A 23,479-nucleotide genomic window follows, 5' to 3' on the forward strand; every position below is an offset into this window, starting at 1 on the left:
AAGTTCAGAGTTGGCGCCTGCAGCCGATGTCCACCATCAGTCTTTCACCTCACCCCCTTGGATGATGATGAAACACAGTTGCCAACTGCTGGTGCTTTTGCAATTGTGCAGACCGACAAGGAGGGCAGTGGTGAAGACTGGGTGGAAGATGATGTGGAGGACGATGAGGTCCTCGACCCGACATGGAATCAACCTCATGCAGGTGACCCATGTAGTTCGGAGGAAGAGGCGGTGGTCGCACAGAGCCACCAGCACAGCAGAAGAGGGAGCAGGGTGCCAAAGCAGAGCGTCCGTCCCCTAGACAGTACGCCTGCTACTGCCCAACGCAGCAAGGGACCGAGCACACCAAAGCCAGGTCCAAGGAGTTCCCTAGTGTGGCAGTTCTTCACACAATGTGCTGATGACAAGACATGCGTGGTTTGCACGTTGTGCAATCAGAGCCTGAAGCGAGGCATAAACGTTCTCAACCTGAGCACAACCTGCATGACCAGGCATCTAAGTGCAAAGCACGAGCTGCAGTGGAGTAGACACCTCAAAAACCAAGAAAGGTCTCTGGCTCCTCCTGCTTCCTCTTCTGCATCAGTCTCGGGCCTCTCTGCCTCTTCATCCACCTCTGTAGTGACAGTGCCACCCCTCAATTAGAGGACCGGCAAGCAACACTACCACCTGGGTCACCAAACATCTCCACAATGTCCCATGGAAGCATTCAGCTCCCCATCTCCCAAACACTGGAGCGTAAGAGGAAGTACCCCTCTACCCACCCGCAATCCCTGGCCCTGAATGCCAGCATTTCAAAATTACTGGCCTTTGAAATGCTGTCATTCCGTCTGGTGGAGACACAGAGTTTTAAAAGCCTGATGGCATTGGCTGTCCCACAGTACGTCGTGCCCAGCCGCCACTACTTTTCCAGGCGAGCCATCCCTTCCCTGCACAACCAAGTGGGGGACCAAATCAGGTGTGCACTGCGCAACGCCATCTGTGCCAAAGTCCACCTAACTTCGGATACGTGGACCAGTAAGCACGGTCAGGGACGTTATATCTCCCTAACAGCGCACTGGGTAAATGTAGTGGCGGCTGGGCCTGAGGCGGATAGCAGTTTGGCGCATGTCCTTCCACCACCGAGGATTGCAGGGCGCTTCAGTTTGCCTCCTGTTCCTAACTCCTTCTACTCCGCTTCCTCATCCTCTACCGCCTCCTCATCCAGTCAGCGTAACAAATTCACCACCAACTTCAGCACAGCCATGGGTAAACGCCAGCAGGCAGTTTTAAAACGTTCCTGTTTGGGGGAAAAACCACACACCGCGCAGGAGTTGTGGAGGGACATGGAACAACAGACCGATGAGTGGTTGGCGTCAGTGAGCCTCAAGCCGGGCCTTGTGGTGTGCGATAACGGGCAAAATCTCGTAGCAGCTCTGGGCCTAGCCGGTTTGACGCACATCCCTTGCCTGGCGCATGTGCTGAATTTGGTGGTGCAGAGTTTGCTGAAAACTTACCCCGATATGCCACAGCTGCTGCAGAAAGTGTGGGCCGTCTGTGCGCACTTTCGGCGTTCTCACCCTGCTGCTGCTCACCTGGCAGCGCTGCAGCGTAACTTCGGACTTCCCGCTCACCACCTCATATGTGATGTGCCAACAAGGTGGAACTCCACCTTGCACATGCTGGCCAGACTGTGCGAGCAGCAGCAGGCGATAGTGGAGTTCCAGCTGCAGCACGCACGCGTGAGTCGCTCTGCGGAACAGAACCACTTTACCACCAATAACTGGGCCTCCATGCGAGACCTGTGTGCCTTGTTGCGCTGTTTTGAGTACTCCACCAACATGGCCAGTGTCGATGACGCCGCTCTCAGCGTGACTATCCCAGTTCTATGCCTCCTTGAAAAAACGCTACGGGCGATGATGGAAGAGGATGTGGCACAGGAGGAGGAGGAGGAATCGGGATAATTTCCAAGGCTTTCAGGGCAGTCATTCACAAGTGGCACCGAGGGTGGGTTCGTGCACCAACAAAGACCAGGTACACAATTGTCCAGCAAGGGCACAGTTCTGGAAGATGACGCGGTGGAGGATGAGGAGGAGGAGGAGGAACCATGTTCACAGCAGGATGGCATCCAGACCAGCTCATGGCCATTACTGGTGCGTGGCTGGGGGGATACAGAGGACACAGATGATACACCTCCCACAGCTGTTCGTTGCCTCTGGGCAGCCTGGCACACATGAGCAATTACATGCTGCAGTGTCTCCGCAATGACCGGCGTGTTTCGCACATTATAACAGGTGCTGATTACTGGGTGGCCACGCTGCTGGATCCCCGTTACAAGGACAATGTACCGTTCTTAATCCCCTCACTGGAGCGTGAACGCAAGATGCTCGAGTACAAGCGCACGCTGGTAGACGCGCTGCTGGTGCAATTCCCACCTGGCAGCGGGGGCACAGTGGAAGCAGAAGGCAAAGGCAGAGGAGGAGGAATAGGTCACCAACGCAGCAGGGGCACCGCCAGCACCTCAGAAGGCAGGGTTAGCATGGCCGAAATGTGGAAAAGCTTTGTCAGCACGCCACAACAAACAGCACCACCAGCTGATATGGAACGTTTTAGCAGGAGGCAGCATTTCAGCAACATGGTGGAGCAGTATGTGTGCACACGCCTACACGTACTGAATGACAGCTATGCCCCCTTAAACTTCTGGGTCTTCAAATTGGGCACATGGCCTGAGCTTGCCCTTTACGCCTTGGAGGTGCTGGCCTGCCCTGCGGCCAGTGTATTGTCTGAACGTGTATTTAGCACGGCAGGGGGCGTTATCACAGACAAGCGCAGCCGCCTGTCCAGAGCCAATGTGGACAAGCTCACGTTCATTAAAATGAACAAGGCATGGATCCCACAGGACTTGTCCGTACCTTGTGCAGAATAGACACCGGGCCGGCCTTACCCAGCCATTGTTTTTTTTCTGATCTTTCTAGGGTTGCCATCTCATCCCTTTAAAAGCAAAAACATATTAATTACACAGGTTCTCTGGCTGATTAAGTTGCTGCTAATTAAACTCACTTGGTGCCTTATCGACAGTAAATTAGCCCCAGAACCTGTGTAATTACTCTGTGTTCTGGTTTAAAGGGATGAGGTAGCAACCTTAGATCTTTCTCACTCTTTTGGGGTTTTCCCTAATTTAAAAAATACATATATTAAAAACCAAAACCTGCTGTGTTGGCTACCTCCTCCTCCACCGCCGCTTCCACCTACACCGCCACATCCACCTCAACCTCCCAATACATATGGACCTCGTCCTCCTAGGTCAAAATGATTTTATTTTTTATGTTATTTTGAGTTATTTCCCTATCCACATTTATTTTAAGAGTACTTGCCATGCTGTTCCCGACATTTTGCAAAATGATTATTTTTTTATGTTATTTTGAGTTATTTCCCTATCCACATTTATTTTCAGAGTACTTGCCATGCTCTTCCCAACATTTTGCTGCCATTTGCAGCCCTCCAGCCCTTTCCCTTAGTTTTTTAGAGACATTTTTATAGTCATTTTTATAGTCAAAAGTCCGGGTCCGGGTCAAAGTCCGGGTTCGGTCCCAAACTTTTTTTTCAAAGTCCGGGTTCGGGTCCGAACCCGGACATCCAGGTGTCCACTCAACTCTACTCAAAATCCATAGCCCTCCTGATTAATGTCCCAGAGACTGAACTACTTCATTTACAGTCGGTATTTCCCTATAACTGGGAGCGTGAGACCTTGAAATATCTGGGAGTGAATCTCACCCCGTCCTTTAACTCTCTATACCAAGCTAACTTCCCTCCCCTTTACAAGTCCATTAGGGAACTGTTACAAAAATGGAAGAACCACCAGATCTCTCTCTTAGGGCGAATTGCTTCCGTAAAAATGGTCATTCTCCCTAAACTCATATCTATTCCAGACCCTACCTATCCCTATTCCCTACAGCCACCTACGTAGACTCCAGGCTGATTTACTGTGATATGTGCGGAACTATGGGCGTCATAGGGTATCGCGCTCAGTTATGAGTCATTTCCGGACCTGGTTAGATATTACCAGGCAGCCCAACTTCGAGCAATAGTCTCCTGGTTCCCCCAAAGATCAGACAACAAGTGGACTGAGATAGAAAAAATTTGGTTAGCCCCCATTCACCCTAATAGTCTCCTCTGGAGTGCAGATGTGAAGGTAGAGCCCGGCCGACTGCTGGGGTCCATGTCCCAGCTCAGGCGATTGTGGCAAAAACTCTCCCGCGAACACAAGCTTAAGTCGGAGTATTCGTTGATGACCTCATTCCTGTGCAACCCCGAAGTGCCGGATAGTCTTACACACTGCATGTCGTGGCCCTGGGCCTCGCGGAATTTGTTCCACTTTGGGCACCTGGTGGACCCTAGGTCTCGCACGCTGCTCCCGTTCTCCAAGCTCCAATCTCAACATGACCTCCCCAGACAAGTGTTTTACAGTTATCTGCAGATCCGCCATTATGCCCAAACTATAGCCCCGCGGCTACAATTCTCCGCTCCTTCCCCATTTGAACGCATTATCTTAGAAGGCCGCTCACGTAGAGGACTGATCTCTGACATTTACCAAATCCTGAACAGGCACTCTGTGCAAGTCCAGGGCAAGCACCCCTATATGCTCCGCTGGGAGAAGGAATTGGGAGAGGAGATCCCAGAGGAGGCGTGGGGGGCGATCTGGCGTCAGGCGGCCAAGAGTTCCATGTGTACCCTCTATAAGGAAAACTCCTACAAGATCCTCTTCTTTTGGTACCTGACTCCGGACATCCTCCACAAAATGTATCCCTCCACCTCTGATCGCTGCTGGCGGTGCCAGCAAGCTAAGGGCACGCTCTTCCATATTTACTGGGAGTGTCCCTTAGTAGTCCCGTTTTGGACCTCTACGCAACAACTATTGACCCGACTCTTCGAGACACCCATACCCTGAACTCCGAAACTTTTCCTCTTCGGTCTCTCCCAGCCAAAGCTAGCCAAACCCTATAAAAAATTACTCAGGCATGTTCTCACAGCAGCAAGGTGCCTGATAGCCCTCCACTGGAAGAGGACTGAACCCCCATCACAGGAAGCCCTTTACGCCAGGGTCAAAGACGTTGAGATAATGGAGAGAATGACGGCCAGACTGAGAGACAGACTTGACGACCACGACAGTGTCTGGGAGCGGTGGCGCTCACGGGAGGATTCACCCTGATACGGCGGTCGACATTGGAAGGTACTTCTCCCCCTTAATTTGCTGCTCATTTGGTCCTCCTCCTTTTCTTCTTTTTCTGCTTCTCTTTTCTCTCCCCCCTCTCTCACTTCTTTCCTCTCTCACTTCTTTAAGTATATTTAAAGTGTCTTATGAAAAGTTGAACGAGGCATCAGTTACGAGGCAATGTACGCTACATATCCCTCTAGAGACATTGTTACTATTGTTATTTTGTGTGATGTCATGGTTTACAGGAGGATCCCTCTTTCAGGGATCCGACATTTGCATACTAGACAATGCTCTCGTTTTAATCCTGCCTATGTCTAGTTGCCATTTTTTTACCACTGTTTGACGGTTTTATTTTTTCTAAAAGATCAATAAAATGTTATTTAAAAAAAAAAAAAAAAGACATATGATGCAAGTCGTAGAAAAAATATTGGAATTCCTTACCTCTACACTCATTCTGTGACAAAAAAAATCAGAAAGTGTTGAGGCTAAAGCATGAGATGTACAACTGGGGAACCACCATTGTTAAACAAGGAGGTCAGCAATGGCAGCCTACATAATTCTGCCATGACAGGTAGACTTTAACCACTTCCATACCAGGCACTTACGCAGCTTTCTGCCCAAGCCAATTTTCAGCTTTATGCGTTGTCGCACTTTGAATGACAATTGCGCGGTCATGCTACGCTGTATCCAAACAATTTTTTTATCATTTTGTTCCCACAAATAGAGCTTTCTTTTGGTGGTATTTGATCCATTTTTATTTTTTGCGCAACAACTAAAAAAACACTGAAAATTTTGAAAAAAAAAAAGTTTTTATTTTTTTCTGTAAATTTTTTCGTAAATAAGTATGTTTTCTTTTTATATTACGGGCACCGATGAGATGGCACTGATGGGCACTGATTAGGTGGCACTGATGGGCAGCACTGATGGGCGCTGGAATGCGGCACTGATGGGCACTCATAGGCGGCATTGATGGGCACTCGTATGGGAACATCAGGGTGGCACTGATGGGTGGCACAGATAGGTGGGCACTGGGCATGGATGGGCCCTGAGCAGTGGCACTGATGGAAACTGAGGGGTGGCACTGATGGACACTGAGGAGTGGCACTGATGGACACTGAGGGGTGGCACTTGTTTATTTAAAATGTTTCCAATCAGTGCCCATGTTGCCAGTCAGTGCCCATTTGTGGGCACTGATTGGCATCTATTGTGCATATTTTTTACATGTGGATGGCCATGGGGGATGTACCTGGCCATCGACATGTTTCCTCCAATTCCTGGTGGTCCTGGCGGCTTCCCTGTGGTCTAGTGTGGGCAACCGAGGGGGGGCTGTGCTGATAAACAATCAGCGTGAACCCCCCCTGTCAGGAGAGCCACCGATCGTCTCTCCTCTACTCGCGTCTATCAGACGCGAGTGAGGAAGAGCCGATCAACGGCTCTTCCTGTTTACATTGTGATCACCCGTGATTGGAAAAGGCTGATCACGTGGTAAAGAGCCTCCGCTGGAGGCTCTTTACCGAGATCGGAGATGCAGGGTGTCAGACTGACACCCTGCACCAACGATCGCCGCGCTGTGCGCCCCCACGGGCGCGCCGGCATGAAATTCTGCAGGACGTCAATAGACGTCCAGTCAGGATTTCACAACCACTTCCCGGACGTCAATTGTCCAATGACCGGGCAGGAAGTGGTAAAAGTGTATGTCAACCCCAAAAAAAAATGGATCCTGATCCTTTAAAGCATGGTATATGACACAGTGCTTCCTGTCGTGGCTGAAACAAGAAGTGAAGGGAAATCTCCCCAATTAGACACAGATAGGAAAAAAAAAAAAAAAACAACAGGGTTCATAGACCTACCTTATGCTTACCAAAATGAAAAGAAAAAAAAAATTTGCCTTTAGTTTTTCTGTAACCCCTACAAGTCAGCTGTGGGGCTGGAAACATGATCACAGACTTTTATACCTACTATACAGTAACAGAAAATCTTATAACCCAACAGGAAATCCCTAAACCGTCACATACTCATGCATGCTAAACAGAAGAGGTTTACATTTTACTATAAATATGCATCATATAAAAGGCACAACTTTTATAACAGTATTTAACCCAGTATATTTGTTTTCTTTCTTGTTCTCACGTACTGGTATGATGCAATTGCTTCTGAGAGACCATACAAATTATGAAGGTTGTAGTGAGAGGAGATGTTCTGCTGACTCGAGGTGCAAATGGTAGCGTGCTGCAGGGTACCACCTTTTACAGCTACAATGACAAAAAGATATGTGTCAAGAAATAAACACTACATGAGCAACAGTAGAGGTTAAAAGATATACAGCTATATAGCTAAAAGGGAGCCGGTCCTCTTTTTTTGGGAACTCTCAGATAAGTCAGTAACTATGTACTATGCCTTCCAATGCACACATTGCAAGTTTTCTTGTCATATATACGTTTTTTGGGGGGGGGGGGTTCTACCCATCCTCCCTTACCCCGACATAGTTAACTGACATGGTTCATTTTTCTTCCTATTGCAGATATTCAACATGTCTGCTCCTAAAGAGTGGTTTCAAGCCGCGAAACACGTTGAGCTACTAGATTTGGTGTACTAGATACACACTGACCTGAAATGATGTGTCTACCATATTTAATCCGATAAAGATCCCAAAGATATTGACCGTGCAGATGCTATTATTTTAAACATAATTACCCAACTATGAATATGGTGGCCCCCTTTAACTTACTGTGAATATTAAATGTTTGCAAACATGTTACTACCAATGATTGCCAGGTTAGAAATTGGCACCTTATTATGGGTGCATTTCTTTGTAAATGGATTTCAATGTATGTAAACATGTGTTTATGTATCATTAAATTGCATATTTTCTACCATTTAATTTTGTCATCACGAGCTTCATTTAACCACTTGCCGACCGCGCACCATCGTTATACGTCCACAAGGTGGCTCGGCTGGGCGAGAGCACGTAGTATGACGTCCTCTCTCCCAGCCGCCACTAGGGGCGCGCGCTCGCCGCCGGAGGCGCGCGCCCCCCGCTCGCCCCCGACTCCCGTGCGTGTGCCCGGCGGGCGTGATCGCCGCCGGGCACACGCGATCGCTCGGTACAGAGCGGGGACCGGGAGCTGTGTGTGTAAACACACAGCTCCCGGTCCTGTCAGCAGGGGAAATGCTGATCTTCGGTTCATACAATGTATGAACAGAAGATCAGTGTTTCCCCTAGTGAGGCTACCCCCCCCCCACAGTAAGAACACACCCAGGCATACTTAACCCCTTCCCCGCCCCCTAGTGTTAACCCCTTCACTGCCAGTGGCATTTTTATAGTAATCCAATGCATTTTTATAGCACTGATCGCTATAAAAATGCCAATGGTCCCAAAAATGTGTCAAAAGTGTCCGAAGTGTCCGCCATAATGTCGCAGTACCGAAAAAAAAAATCGCTGATCGCCGCCATTACTAGTAAAAAAAATGTAATAAAAATGACATAAAAATACCCCCTATTTTGTAAACGCTAAAAACTTTTGCGCAAACCAATCAATAAATGCCTATTGCGATTTTTTTTTACGAAAAATATGTAAAAGAAAACGTATCGGCCTAAACTGAGGAAAAAAAAAAGTTTTTTTATATATTTTTGGGGGATATTTATTATAGCAAAATGTAAAAAATATTAATTTTTTTCAAAATTGTCGCTCTATTTTTGTTTATAGCGCAAAAACTAAAAACCGCAGAGGTGATCAAATACCACCAAAAGAAAGCTCTATTTGTGGGAAAAAAAGGACGCCAATTTTGTTTGGGAGCCACGTCGCACGACCGCGCAATTGTCTGTTAAAGCGACGCAGTCCCGAATCGCAAAAAGTACTCTGGTCTTTGGGCAGCAATATGGTCCGGGGGGTAAGTGGTTAAAGTCCCATTTTCCTTGTTTGCTCCTGCCGCAAACAATGCTTTTATGGCACATGACTTTACCCAGTCATGGCTTCATTTAAAGTCCCAACTTCCCCAATTCCCCTCTGTTTAGTATCCTATTCATTAAGGTAAAAAAACACCTTGCACACTCGGCCCCCCGTTTTACTTACCTGAGCCATGAACTCTGTGGGTGCGATCCCGCAATGCTTTCCCCCAGGTCTTCATTGGAGATTGATAGCAGCGCAACCATTGGCTTCGGGGCGTGGCCGAGTGATACACTTTGCGACTATAGCCGCCACTGTATCACACGGGAGCATGCCTGCAAGCTAACCCCCTTGGGTGAGCGCTTCCCAGAACAGGGGTTAGCTCTTGCGGGGGAGGAGCCGAAACAGCCACAGAGGGACTCCAGAAGACCAGGATCGGGGCCACTCTGTGCAAAACAAATTGCACAGTGGAAGTATGGTATGTTTGTTATTTTAAAAACAAATTAACCCTTACAACCCCTTTAAGTGCAGGTTTTTGGGTGCCCAGGGAGGGTTTTCCATTGGACTCTTCTGTATTTAAACCACTATACTTTAAATTTATGGTGCACTATAAAAAAAAGGGCTGGGCTTGAAGTGTCAGAGATTTTATCTAGAAGTTCCTCTGTATGTAAAGCTTGCCATGGATGGATCTTTTTTTACGATCCGACTGAATAGAATCCCCCATTCACACAATCCTTCCTGCTGCACTATTGTATTCTGACAGCAGGGACTCCTCCACTATCAGAATACACAGATCAGTGCTGCAGCCATTGTCTACAAGTGCTGATCAAGTGAAACTTTCCAACAGTCCAATCAAGAGAAGCTGATCATTAGATCGTCTTCTCTCTCTGAAACGACAATGGCCATAGATTGCTTGAAATTCCTCCAGTCCCTGCTAAACTAGCCAGCTTATCTCTACACAGGACAGAGTATAATACTTCTAAATCTGTTCTTTAATATGTTAGCAAATCTTACCAGGCACGTATGGAGGGTTTTCAAGTTTATTGTCTGGACAGCCATCCAATGAGCCAACGACAAAGTTAGATGGTTCATTCATGTCCTACAACAAAGCACAAAAAGGCCACAAATCACATTATGCATTATGCATTTTTTTATTTTGTGAAAACAAAAAGAAAAATGTTAATAGTATGCAAAATTTAAATAGTGAAGCGCAACCACACCTAGCTGAGCAGCAGGGTGTTTTAAAGGGGTTGTAAAGGTACACTTTTTTTTTCTCCTAAATAGCTTCCTTTACCTTACCTTAGTGCAGTCCTCCTTCACTTACCTCATCCTTCGATTTTGCTTCTAAATGTCCTTATTTCTTCTGAGAAATCCTCACTTCCTGTTCTTCTGTCTGTAACTCCACACAGTAATGTGAGGCTTTGTCCCTGGTGTGGGGTATCGTGCTCGCCCCCCTCCCTTGGACTACAGGAGAGTCAGGACACCCCCTAACACACAGCTCATTTCTCTATCTGCAACGTAGAGAGTGTCCTGACTCTCCTGTAGTCCAAGGGAGGGGGCAAGCATGACACTCCACACCAGGGAGAAAGCCTTGCATTAATGTGTGGAGTTACAGACAGAAGAACAGGAAGTGAGGATTTCTCAGAAGAAATAAGGACATTTAAAAGCAAAATCAAAGGATGAGGTAAGTGAAGGAGGACTGCACTAAGGTAAAGGAAGCTATTTAGGAAAAAAAATTGTACCTTTACGGCCCCTTTAATTAATCAATTAGGTGAACAATCTATATAATCTAGCAATATGCAAAGAAAATGTCCATATAGATTTAAGACATTAAATCCAAAAGAAAATCTCTTCTCAGTGCACGTGTCTATATCTTCATAAGTGACAAATCCAAAATAAGTGATTACACTGTGTCCTCCACCAGTCTCTCTATATGTGCTCACCTCACATGAAGACCCACCATAGGGTCTAATGACACCTTCCCCTCAGGGGTATAAATCCAGCTATCTGTTATTCCTCTATCCTCATAAGGACTCCCAATCACTCAGGATGCTGTTCCTTGTAGTTATATGTCATAAGGGCAGGAAAACTCTTAACATAGTGTTTTATCGTTTAAAAACAACTTTTAATAAAACCACAGTAAAGAACCGACATGTACAGATGCACTGTCCTGGTGCATGCAGGTAAAGCGCTTGTATGATAAAGATGGACAATCCCTGGATCATTAACTGGATCAAGACCTCTTGATATAGTCACAAGTACAGTGAGGAAACGTGTTGAGGCAGAGCCTGCGACACCATTACATCCATCTAGGAAGCAGTTCACAAGCCGCTGAAGACACAGGGCCAAAGATCTGCGGATATTTCAGTGATCCATGGATTGTCCATCTTTATCATACACGCACTTTACCTGCATGCACCAGGACAGTGCATCTGTAAATGTCTGATTTTACCCTTCTGCAAAGGACCATCAATGTGACCATACATTCAATAACTTTGTCAGATCATCCCCGGTGTCTATTACACTGAAGGAGCAAATCTCCACCAACCCAGCTTATCTATGGATAAATAATGTTACATTATTGTCTAACCCTTATCATAAGGAGAGACTATCTGAGCTACTTAAGAAATATTTTGATGTAAATGATAATACAGAGGTAAATGAGGTATCATTGTGGTGTGCAGACAAGGCATATAGTAGAGGATTTCCTAATCCAGGCCGCAGCCAGGGAAAAAAAGCAGACGGCCAAAACAATTACTACCTTACTCACAAACTTTAAAGTGGTTATTAACCCACTTCTATCAAATCGTCTTATACCCTTTGTACTCTAATAACATGTGTCCCTGTGCCTGTGTTCTGTAAAAAAAAAATCTGCTGATCTGTACCGATATAAGCTCTGTTCGGGGCGCTCAGCTGATTCCTCTCCTCGCTTCTCTCTCCGACTCACAGCTGCAGTGAGGCGGGCCGATCCCTCCCACTGATGTCAGCCGGGAAAGAGGGGGAGAGAAGAGAGAAAGCGCCGCGCCGCTCATGCAAGGTACAGATCGGCTGATTTTTTTTTACATTACACAGGCACAGGGACACAAGTTATTACATTACAGAGGGGATAAGCTGATGTTATAGCATATACAAAGAGGAGCATGAGCGGGGGGGGGGGGGGGGGGTTGTGGGCGCTGGTGCAAGCAGGGAGGGGGAAGGAGGGCAGAGGAAACAGATACAGGAGAGCTGCAGATAGCAGGCTGTGGCTGACAGAATAACGCAAAACGGACCATAACGCGTCAAGATGCTCAGCAGCCATTATTATCGTGGTCAGTTTGCAGGGGGGAGGGTATAGTCAGGCAGGATCAGCCAGGTTTCTTGGGGTATACAGGGTGCCAAATGACACAGCACTACACTAGCACTGTGCTGTATAACATGCTTTAAAGGAACAGTATCTTCTTTTCTTTTTTGGGTTAACAAACACTTAAATTTACCCAATCAGACTTACTTAATTGCAGACAACAATTATGGTTAGCCCTATTATCATTGCAGAAAACCTCTTCAAGGCTATATATTAAGCACATGGCAACAAAGCAGGTAAACTTCTGGTCAATTATCTGCACAAAAGGACAGCAGCATTTTAAACTAAGCTTCATTACAAATCCACACAGCGGTAAAGTAGTATATCACCCATCTAAAATAGCTAATGCTTTTCAAAAACACTACCAGGACCTATATAATCTCGAAGCTGATCCAAGCTCCCCACAACCAAACAAATTCAATATAAACAATTTTTTAAGCACAGTTAACCTACCCACATTGAATGAGGAAGCACTGACATCTCTTAACTCCCAATCTTTGGATAAAGAGATCTAATGCCTCGTACACACCACCAGTTTTCCCGTCGGAATAAAACCTGATGGTTTTCCCAACGGAATTCCTCTCAAGCCTTTCTTGCATACACACTGTCACACAAAAGTTTGTGAATTTTTGGTTGCCAAGAATGCAGTGACGTAAAAGACTATGACGAGCTGACAAAATTAAGTTCTATACTTCGAGCATGCGTCAAATTGTTTCCAAGCATGCGTGTTTTCTTTCCTGGCAGTTTTCCCGTAGAAAAAACTGCGATGGAGCATACACACGGTCGGAATTCCCGGCCAAAAGCTCTCATCGCAGTTTTTCCAACAGGAACACCGGTCGTGTGTATGAGGCATTAGACACCATTAGAAACCCTCCAGCACACAAATTGCCAGGAGCTGACAGCTTTACTGCAGAATATTATCAAGTCTTCTCTTTAATTCTTCGAACACATTTAAAAGCTTTATTTAATAATGCGGCCACAGCTGCTTCATTTCCGGAAGAAATGCGTCAGGCCACTATTATTGCCTTGCCTAAACCAGGGAAGAAGCCAGACAGTCCCCAAAACTTCAGGCCGATTTCATTGTTAAACACAGATTTAAAAATAAATCCAAAGATAATAGCTAACCGACTGGCCAAAATCACCCCTCAACTGGTCAAAGCAGACCAAGTGGGCTTCGTAAAGAGTCGGCAAGCGCCTGATGGTACTCAAAGATTATATAACCTTATCAGAATAGTAGAAACTAAAAAAAAAACACTGTAGTCCTAACGCTAGATGCCGAAAAGGGTCCTCGATAGGGTGCACTTGGGGTATTTAAGCGCAACTCTTAAAAAATGTGGCCTGCAAGGATTTATCTACTATACAGCTATAACAGCTCTTTATGCAACACATTAGATAAATTTGGGTCAGTATCTTATTGTAAACTGAACACTAATAAATATAATATTATGCCCATAGGTTCAATAAAGAAACTGATAACCAATGGGTCACTAATAACCTATCATACCTGGGGGTCACCCTCTCTTCCCCATCACACACCACATATGACTCAAACTTTCCTAAACTACTAGACAGCATAAAGAAAGACTTACAACATATATCCAATTATGAGTTGTCCTGGATGGGAAAAATGGCAGCCATGAAAATGTTACCGTTGCCTAAAATGAGCTACCATTTCAGAGCAATACCAATAACAATACCAGAACAATTTTTTAATGTAACAGATAAATTATTTAGAACATTTTTATGAAAAAAAAAAAAGATGGCTAGAATTTAAATTTCCACTATTACTCAAACATAGACTTAAAGGCTGTGTGAACTTCCCAAACCTTAGGCCTTACTATTATGTGGCCCTCTTAGATCAAACCAATGCATAGTTTGACCCACATTCCGATAAACTATGGGTCCATATAGAGAAACACATAGCAGGCAACAGACACCTCCCCTCTCTTTTGCTATCCCACCTGACATGTCTAAAGGTTCATTACAGGACATCTCCCTCAATAGATGCCACCTTAAGAGCATGGAAAAAAATCCACTTTATAACATCTCCAGATACATTACAAAAATGTACTGTCAGGGCTGGGCACCCGCCTCGAGTATTACCACTTTAAGAGGTATGTCTGATTTTGCTCCGCTTCCCCAGCGATTTGGGGGCGATCCAGTTCAGTGCAGAGGGTTTCTCAACCAGGTTGAGATATACTTTGAGATTCTGCCCCAGGCATTTCCCACGGACAGAAACAAAGTGGGTTTCATGATATCTTTGCTTTTTGACAGAGCCTTGGCCTGGGCAAGCCCTCTATTGGAGACGCAAACACCTGTGGTCCCGAGTTACCCATAATTTGTGGCTTCCTTCAAAAGGGTATATGACGTTGCCGCATGCTCCACTTCTGCTGCCAAGCACCTCATGTCCATCAGAGTACGAGGATGGTTGCTGATTACGCCATTGAATTCCGTACTCTGGAAGCAGAGGTTGCTTGGAACAATGAGGCCCTCGTGGCTGCTTTCTCTCATGGTCTCTCGGATAACATCAAGGATGAGATAGCAGCCCAAGATATACCCACTGAGCTGGAGAAGTTGATCACATTTTCCATCCTTATTGACTCCAGACTCAGAGAGAGACTCTCTCTTAAGGAGCGCTTGCGAAAGCCTCCTGTACATTTGTCTCTGAGCTTTGCAGTCCCACCCTTGCCTCCCTCACCTCCCATGCCTCCTGATACCGAGCCGGTCTGTGAAGATGAACCCATGCACTTGGGCATCACGCGTCTCTCTGCGGACGAGAGAGCCCTTAGGAGGGAGAGATTGTGCCTTTGTGGCCAGGCTGGTCACTTTTTGAAATCTTGTCCTACCCATCCAGGGAATGCCTGAACCTTGAGGTCCTGTCATGGACAGACCTTAGGTGGCGTTGTTTCATCTCCAGTTTCCAAGAAGGATAAGCCCTTGGTTTTGGTTACCCTGTCGTGGGCAGAGTCGTCCGTCGAGAATCAGGCTCTAAATGGACTCCGGGGCTGCAGGCCTGTTCATTGATGCTGCCTTTGTATCGAAGCACTAAATTCTGCTGCAGCTGCGTGACACTCCACTTGCCATCGAGGCTCTTGACGGGAGACCTCTACAGCCTGCCCATGTGACTCATGAGACTGTTCCGTTGTTCATGGCCGTAGGGGCTCTTTACCATGAGATAATCCAATTCCAAGTTATTTCCTCACCTAAGTTTCCGCTGGTTATTGGTTATCCTTGGTTACAGAGGCACAACCCCTCTTTTGATTGGCTCCGTGCTGAGGTTCTGTCCTGGTCTCCACAATGCAGTAAGAGATTCTTCCAGAAGGTAGCTGTCATGGATCTTGAGATATAAAAGTGTTTCTACTTGACATCTGTCACACAGGAGAGGGACATTCAATGCAAGGACACCGGCTTTTGAAATGCTAAGTGGAACCAGCTTGTGAAATACCTTTTATTGTGTTCTGCAGGTTAAGAGCGGGTGTCGGAGACAGTCCGTCTGGCTAGAATTGGGGATTGAAGGTTAATTGAATCTATTATGTATGTTTGAAGATGTATGTGTTTACGCTAAGGGACTTTGTATTGTTCTAAAGGTCAGAAGCCTGTCAGCTGTATTGAATTAGCATTCTATTGTCTAAAAGGAATGTAGTAAGTAGTAAGTAGACCGGGTTATTGTGTACATTGATTACCCCCTGGGGCTTCTGTTGACTATCCCTGTTGACTATTTCAAGTCCTCATTTGCATGGTCAAAGAGGACCTGAGTGAAGACTGCATACTTTACAATTGACCAATAGGAAAAGCGGTTGTTGGGAGTGGGATGTTCCAAAATTCTGTATAAAAGTGTGCTGTGTACTTGAAAATAAAGAGTCCTGTTTGAACTTACATACAGCCTGCCTGGTGTTTGTTCTTAATGGGTCCGAATGGCACATAGCTGTAATTCGGATCCCGGAACCTTGGATGACTGGACCATCAGACGTTGCAATCTGCAAGCTGATCCAATAGAAGCAGAGGAGTGTCGGGAGAGCAGGACCTGGGCGAGCAGGGGTCTTGTCACAGTAGCCAAGGTCCTGTGCGCCTCTTCACTCTCCTCCCTGCCAGAGGAGTACAACGGTTTTAGCCATGTCTTTGACAAAGGTCAAGCCAGTACTTTGCCTCCACACCGGTCGTATGATTGCACAATTGACCTTCAACCTGGTGCCATACCCCCTCATGGCCGGGTTTACCCTTTGTCGGTCTTGGAGGATAAGGCCATGGAGGAGTATGTTGCAGACGCACTCTCACAAAGTTTCATCCACAAATCCTTGTCTTCTGCTGGTGCTGGTTTCTTTTTTGTGAAGAAGAAGAGTGGTGAACTGAGACCTTGCATTGACTATAGGGGTATCAATCGTCTCACCATTCAGAATGCCTATCTGATTCCGTTGATAACGGAAATATTTGACCTCCTCAAGGGAGCAACGGTTTTTAAGAAACTTGATTTGAGAGGGGAAATACAATCTCAGGAGGATTAAGGAGGGCGACGAGTGGAAAACTGCCTTTAATACCAGAACAGGTCATTATGAGTATCACATAATGCCTTTTGGCCTCTGTAATGCTCTGGCAGTTTTCCAGGAGTTTATTAACGATGTCCTCCGAAATTTGTTGCAGTTATGTGTGGTGGTCTATCTTAATGATATCCTCATATTTTCCAAGTCCCTGGAGAGCCACCACACAGATGTCTGTCGAGTGCTTCAGAAACTAATAGAGAACAATCTCTATTGTAAGCTGGAGAAGTGTGAATTCCATCGGGAACAGGTCAAATTCCTGGGTTATGTAATTTCCACGGCTGTTTTTTCAATGGACCCAGAGAAACGTTCTGCTGTCCTACAGTGGCCTCGACCCGTGGGTTTACGTCCTCTGCAGCAATTTTTTGGCTTTTCCAACTATTATGGGAAGTTTATTCGTAACTTCTCGTCTCTGGTCAAGCCCCTGACTGATATGACCAGAAAGGATGGTAACCCACAGAGTTGGTCTCCAGAGTCCATTAAGGCTTTTGAGAGTCTTAAGGCTGCCTGTGTTTCTGCTCTTGTGTTGGCACATCCTGATCCTAAGTTGCCTTTTATCCCTGAAGTTGATGCTTTAAGACTGGAGTTGGTGCCCCTCTGTCTCAACGTCCTAGCTCTGACAGCGCTATGCATCCGTGTGGCTACTTTTCCAAGAAATTGTCACCTGCAGAGTGCAATTACGAGATTGGTGACAGAGAGCTGTTGGCGATCATTTTAGCCCTGAAAGAATGGAGACATCTCCTGGAAGGTACCACTGCGCCGGTTCTCATTCTTACGGACCATAAAAATCTCACATTCTTGTCTGAGGCTAATCGCCTCTCTCCCAGAAGGGCACGATGGGCTCTTTTCTTGTCGAGTTTTAATTACATGGTCTCGTTCTTACCCGATACTCAGAATGTAAGGGCTGACGCCTTGTCACGACAATTTTCCTCCACTTTCAAGATGGAGACGGTTCCTGTAATTCCCCCCGATCGTATTCTGGCTACGGTTTGCACTAGCCTCACTTCTCCTTTGGGAGACACAATTCTTGCTGCTCAGGTCGATGCCCCTCCTGAGAAACCTTGTGACCACTGCTTTGTTACCGAGAGTCTCCATACTGCCGTGCTTCAGACTTACCATTCTCCCAAGGCTGCTGGCCACCCTGGGAAGAAAAATTAACTCTTTTGAGCCATTTCCCAACAATTCTGGTGGCCTAGTCTACATGCTGTTGTAACTGCCTTCATAGCTGCCTGTTCCGTGTGTGCTCAGAGTAAGACTCCACGACACCTTCCATACCCAATGGAGTGAGAGGTCCTGGACCCACCTGTCTATGGATTTCATTGTGGAGTTACCCAACTCCCAGGGCAACACAGTTATCCTTATGGTGGTAGACGTGTTCTCGAAAATGTCTCACTGTATTCCACTTAATAGGTTGCCTATGGCTTCCATTTTTGCTCGGGAGATCTTTCGCTTACATGTTTTAACCAAGGTCATTGTCTCTTAGATTGGAAGTCAGTTTGCGTCCCGGTTCTGGCGAGCCTTTTGTGCACAGTTTGGAATTCAGCTTGCCTTCTCCTCTGCCTATTACCCGCAGTCTAATGGGGCTGCAGAAAGAGCCAATCAGTCCTTGGAGCAATTCCTGCGTTGCTATATTTCTGACCATCACAACAACTGGTTAGACCTTTTACCTTGGGCGGAGTTTGCTCACAATAGCGCTCTGAATTCTGCTTTCCCCATTTGTGGCCATCTATGGTTTCCAACCTTCCATGTTGCTTGACTCGTTTGTTCCTCAGAGTATTTCTGTGTTAGAGGAACATCTCCGTGGTCTTCGTTCCACTTGGGTACAAGTCCAGGAGGCTTTGCGACAGGCTAACGAGAGGTACAGACTCCATGCTGACCGCAGACGCCTGCCTGCACCTTCCTACCAGGTCGGGGACAGGGTCTGGCTGTCATCTCGCAACCTCCGACTTCGTGTTCCTTCTCTGAAGTTCGCACCTCGGTTTATTGGGCCTTACCATATCCTTTGCAGGATAAACCCAGTGGCTTAAGCATTGGACCTTCCTTTCAGTATGTGTATTTCTAATGTGTTTCATGTCTCCTTATTGAAACCTTTGGTCTGCAACCGTTTTACCACCTCGGTGCCACGTCCTCACCCTATACAGGTTGAGAATCATGAGGAGTATGAAGTACAATCCATTGTTGACTCCCGTAGGTTCTGTGGGCGCATACAGTACCTGGTGCATTGGAAGGGTACGGTCCAGAGGAACGCTCTTGGGTCCTATCCTCGGACGTACATGCCCCTGTCCTCCTCTGTGATTTCCATAGACGTTTTCCCCTCAATCCCAGTGGTCCTCCGAGGGGGAGGGGTCGTTGAGGAGGGGGTACTGTCAGGGCTGGGCTCAGCCCTTCCTTCTCTGTGCTGGCAGCTCAGCTGTCAGCTAATTGCCAGCTCCCATCTCTCCACAGTGATCCACCTGTTGATGATCCTGCTCGTCAGCTCTGCCTACTTAAAACCTTTCAGTTCATTTGCTCTTTGCCTTCGCCTGTGTTAACATCACAAGAGACTTTCTCCTGCGTTCCTGTTGAAGACCTGCTTGTCTGACGTTCCCTCTGGCTACAGATCCTGCTTGCTGTACTACTACCTTTATCGCTGGCTCTTGGACATTGGCTTGGCTGACTACTCGATCCGGTTACTGAACTCTGGCTATGTTTTGACTACGCTTACTCTGTTTACCTTTTTATTTTTATTATTAAACAAGTGTGATTTAATTGTACCTCTGTCTTGGTCCGATTCATGGTTTCTGACATGTACTGACCTTCCATTATGGATATATGAGTATACAATTCCCAATTGAAGGGTTCTTCCTTGGTTACAAAAGAATATATTAACGTATAAAGAATTGTTATCCAAACAAACTAGACCCACGTTATTTTCTCAAAACACAACTTCACACTTTCACAATCTCCACCCGAACATACAGTACAGGGTGCACAAGGAGACATGGAAATATCTAAAGACCAAATACATATCATGGTTCTACAACATGCTGCAACATAACGGAGAACTTAAAAAATTCTCTAATATGCTCAATTGGGAGAGGGAACTGGACTCCATGTTCACGCAAATGGATTGGCAAAAAGCTATACAATCCTATTATCGCTACTCCCATTGTGTAAACTATTGGGGACTTATGCTAAAGATCCTCTATAGGAAGGAACTACTTAACCCCAGTTAGAATTTCACTAATTTTCCCAGTGCCTTGTTCTACGTGCTGGAGAAATTGTAGGGAAAAAAAGGCATGCTACACATACTATGGGGCTATAAAAAGCTTTTGGAATGCAGCATTCTCCCTGTTAAAAACAGTTACTGGCCTTATCATACCCTCATCTCCCAAAATGGCTGTACACAACATTGGTATAAGTAATGTTCAGACCCCTGATAACACATATTCTCACTGCTGCCAGATTAACGATGACATCAAAATGGAAATCCACTACTGCCCTTAATGTCTATGAGGTCATATATAGAGTAATATCACAATATAAAACAGACAGTGCAGCGCTAAATCAGAACAGTCCATATAACAAATGTAACACCATCCGTGAGAGCTTCAGTGCTGATAAAAAAACTGACATGCAGGTGACTCAGTGGGTGCGGTAAACCTGCACCAGTTGTATAAATGGCAGCTCACCTCATCACTGGGACCCTTTGATTATGGAGGGTCAAACACGCATTCACTTACGGGCACTAGTGTGGATCCAGAATCAATCAAGAGCCAGGAGAAAAACAACAGTTTGCAGGAAAGACCCAGGCCAAACATAATGCTCTCTGTATAATAACGTTTTTAATTCAAATAAAATGCAAACTTACAAGCCAGGCACCCTTTTCCGGTGACGGATGGTACAGCGTGTAAACAAATGGAGACACAAAGCATGAGGGCCATGGGTGACGTCACAACGCTTCTTCCGTAAGCGTTACGTCCCTATGGGTGGGGACTTCTTCAGCGGATACAGAAGCTATGCGACGCCCGCTGTTTTATAGGTGAAGAAGAGTTGTCATGACAACCCGACGCACATCAGCAGAAGCAGCACGGGGCGTGGATGATAACTTCATGGAACAGATCCCGAAAGTATCCCCAAGCAGTCATTCAGCAATAAAAAGAGACCTAGTGGCAACTGAAAGGTGCCAGAAAAATCTCATAAAGGAAGAAAAAAAGTTTTATATGTGTAAAATGGCCAAATCTGGAACACTCAATGGTGATCCAGGCTTATTCACTAAAACCTTCTAGCCTTTACCAAAATATATTATAAAAAAATATATATAGAGAATATATAAAAAAAATATAACTGAAACATTTAATCGGAATAGTTAATATTTATATATATTTAAAAATAGAGATAAAATTAATTTATAAAATGCTTTTTAAAATATAGAACCACAACGTCATCGGCGACCATCATAAAATTAATCGATCAGTTATAAAACAGTTAATGTCAAAGTCGACATTTAATCCACCGGGACATAGTACCTGGGTTTCATGTATCCAATATGATTCTCTCTTACTTAACTGTCGTATAAAATTGCCCCCCCTCCAAAGTCTCCAAACATTGGAGGGGGCAATTTTATACGACAGTTTAGTAAGAGGGAATCAAATTTTTTTTATAATATATTTTGGTAAAGGTTAGAAGGTTTTAGTGAATAAGCCCGGATCAGTTCCAGGTTTGGCCATTTTACACATATAAAGCTTTTTTCTTCCTTTTTTAAGATTTTTCTGGCACCTTTCAGTTGCCACTAGGTCTCTTTATTGCTGAATGACCGCTTGGGGATAATTTCGGGATCCGTTCCATGAAGTGATCATCCACACCCCGCGCTGCTTCTGCTGATGCTGTGTTGGGTTGTCATGACAACTCTTCTTCACCTAAAAAACAGCGGGCATCACATAGCTTCTGTATCCGCTGAAGAAGTCCCTGCCCATAGGGACGCAACTAGTACGGAAGAATCGTTGTGACGTCACCTGCGGCCATCACGCTTTGTGTCTCCATTTGTTTACACGCTGTACCATCCGGCACCGGAATAGGTGCCTGGCTTGTAAGTTTGCATTTTATTTACATTAAAAACTTTCTTTATTATACGGAGAGCACTACATTTGTGTCCTTTGTGCTTACATGATCGGATGTGGCCTGGGTATTCTCTGCAAACCCGTTGGTTTTTCTCCTGGCTCTTGATTGATTCCAGATCCACACTAGTGCCCATAAGGGAATGTGTGTTTGACCCTCCATATAATTAAAGGGTCCCAGTGATGAGGTGAGCCGCCATTTATACAACTGGTGGAGGTTTACCGCACCCACAGAGTCAGCTGCATGTCAGTTCTTATATCAGCACTGAAGCTCTCACGGACGGTGTTACATTTGAAATATGGACTGTTCTGATTTAGCGCTGCACTGTCTGATTTATATCTTTATAAGGGATTTTGATTTTTGACCCTGGTGTTCAGCAGCTCTCTTTTAGGGTCATTATTTATTTATTGCGCCGATTTGTTTTCTCTTACACATACGATCACAATATAGCTATGAAAAACACTTTGCTGTGAGATCCCAAAACGTACCTAATTTTAACCTATGCTAGAATACATGGGCTTTGGGTCACCCTGCTGATGGCTAAAAAGTGATTTAAAAATACCCAAGTACTAAATGTACTAAATAAGGAACATACTTCATCACCCTAGTGTGTTTATTTCTTTGTTTATTACTATTTCTTTGTGTTATCTTGTTCAACACTATCTATATACTAAGGATATGCAATTGTTATAACTACCTAAGTTGGCAAATAGGTGAAGTAATGGAATAATCTATTCAATCCTGGACACTTCAAATGACTAACAAAGGACATCATTTTAACCGCTTCAGCCCCTGACCATTTTGGTGGTCAAAGACCAGGCCACTTTTTGCTATTCGCCACGGTGTCGCTTTAACTGACAATTGTGCATGCGACGTGGCTCCCAAACAAAATTGACGTCCTTTTTTCCCACAAATAGAGCTTTCTTTTGGTGGTATTTGATTACCTTTGCGATTTTTATTTTTTGCGCTATTAAATGAAAAAAAGAGCGACAATTTTGCTATAATAAATATCCCCAAAAATTATATAATATATTTTTACTACAGTTTAGGCCAAAACTTATTTTTACATATTTTTGCGTTTATTGATGGGTTTTCACAAAAGTTATAGCTTCTACAAAATAGGGGACCGTTTTATGGCATTTTTATTAATATTTTCTTACTAGTTATGGCGGCGATCAGCGATTTTTCTCGTGACTGCAACATTATGGCGGACACATCGGACACTTTTGACACTATTTTGGGACCATTGTCATTTTTACAGCGATCAGTGCTATAAAAATGCAGTGATTACTGTAAAAATTACACTGGCAGTGAAGGGGTTAACCTGTAGGGGGCGCTAAAGGGGTTAAGTGTTCCCTAGGGAGTGATTCTTACTGTTCGGGGAAGTGGCTACACGTGACACATCACTGATAACGCTCCTGATCACAGGG

At 45.3% G+C, this 23,479-nt stretch overlaps 1 protein-coding gene across 2 annotated transcripts in view; it reads right to left on the minus strand.

The window, feature by feature from the left end:
* Window positions 1-23,479, minus strand: part of LOC120919155 (lysosomal alpha-glucosidase-like) — a 273,064-nt gene that overhangs the window by 91,616 nt on the left and 157,969 nt on the right. For both annotated transcript variants that reach the window (XM_040331191.1, XM_040331192.1), the window contains exons 11-12: window positions 10,092-10,176; window positions 7,326-7,443 (exon numbers count right to left, since the gene is read on the minus strand). In XM_040331191.1, coding sequence (XP_040187125.1) covers window positions 7,326-7,443; window positions 10,092-10,176 — 203 coding nt within the window. The remainder of the gene's footprint in view (window positions 1-7,325; window positions 7,444-10,091; window positions 10,177-23,479) is intronic.

This window comes from Rana temporaria, chromosome 12 (assembly GCF_905171775.1).
Source record: "Rana temporaria chromosome 12, aRanTem1.1, whole genome shotgun sequence".
Classification (NCBI taxonomy): domain Eukaryota; kingdom Metazoa; phylum Chordata; class Amphibia; order Anura; family Ranidae; genus Rana; species Rana temporaria.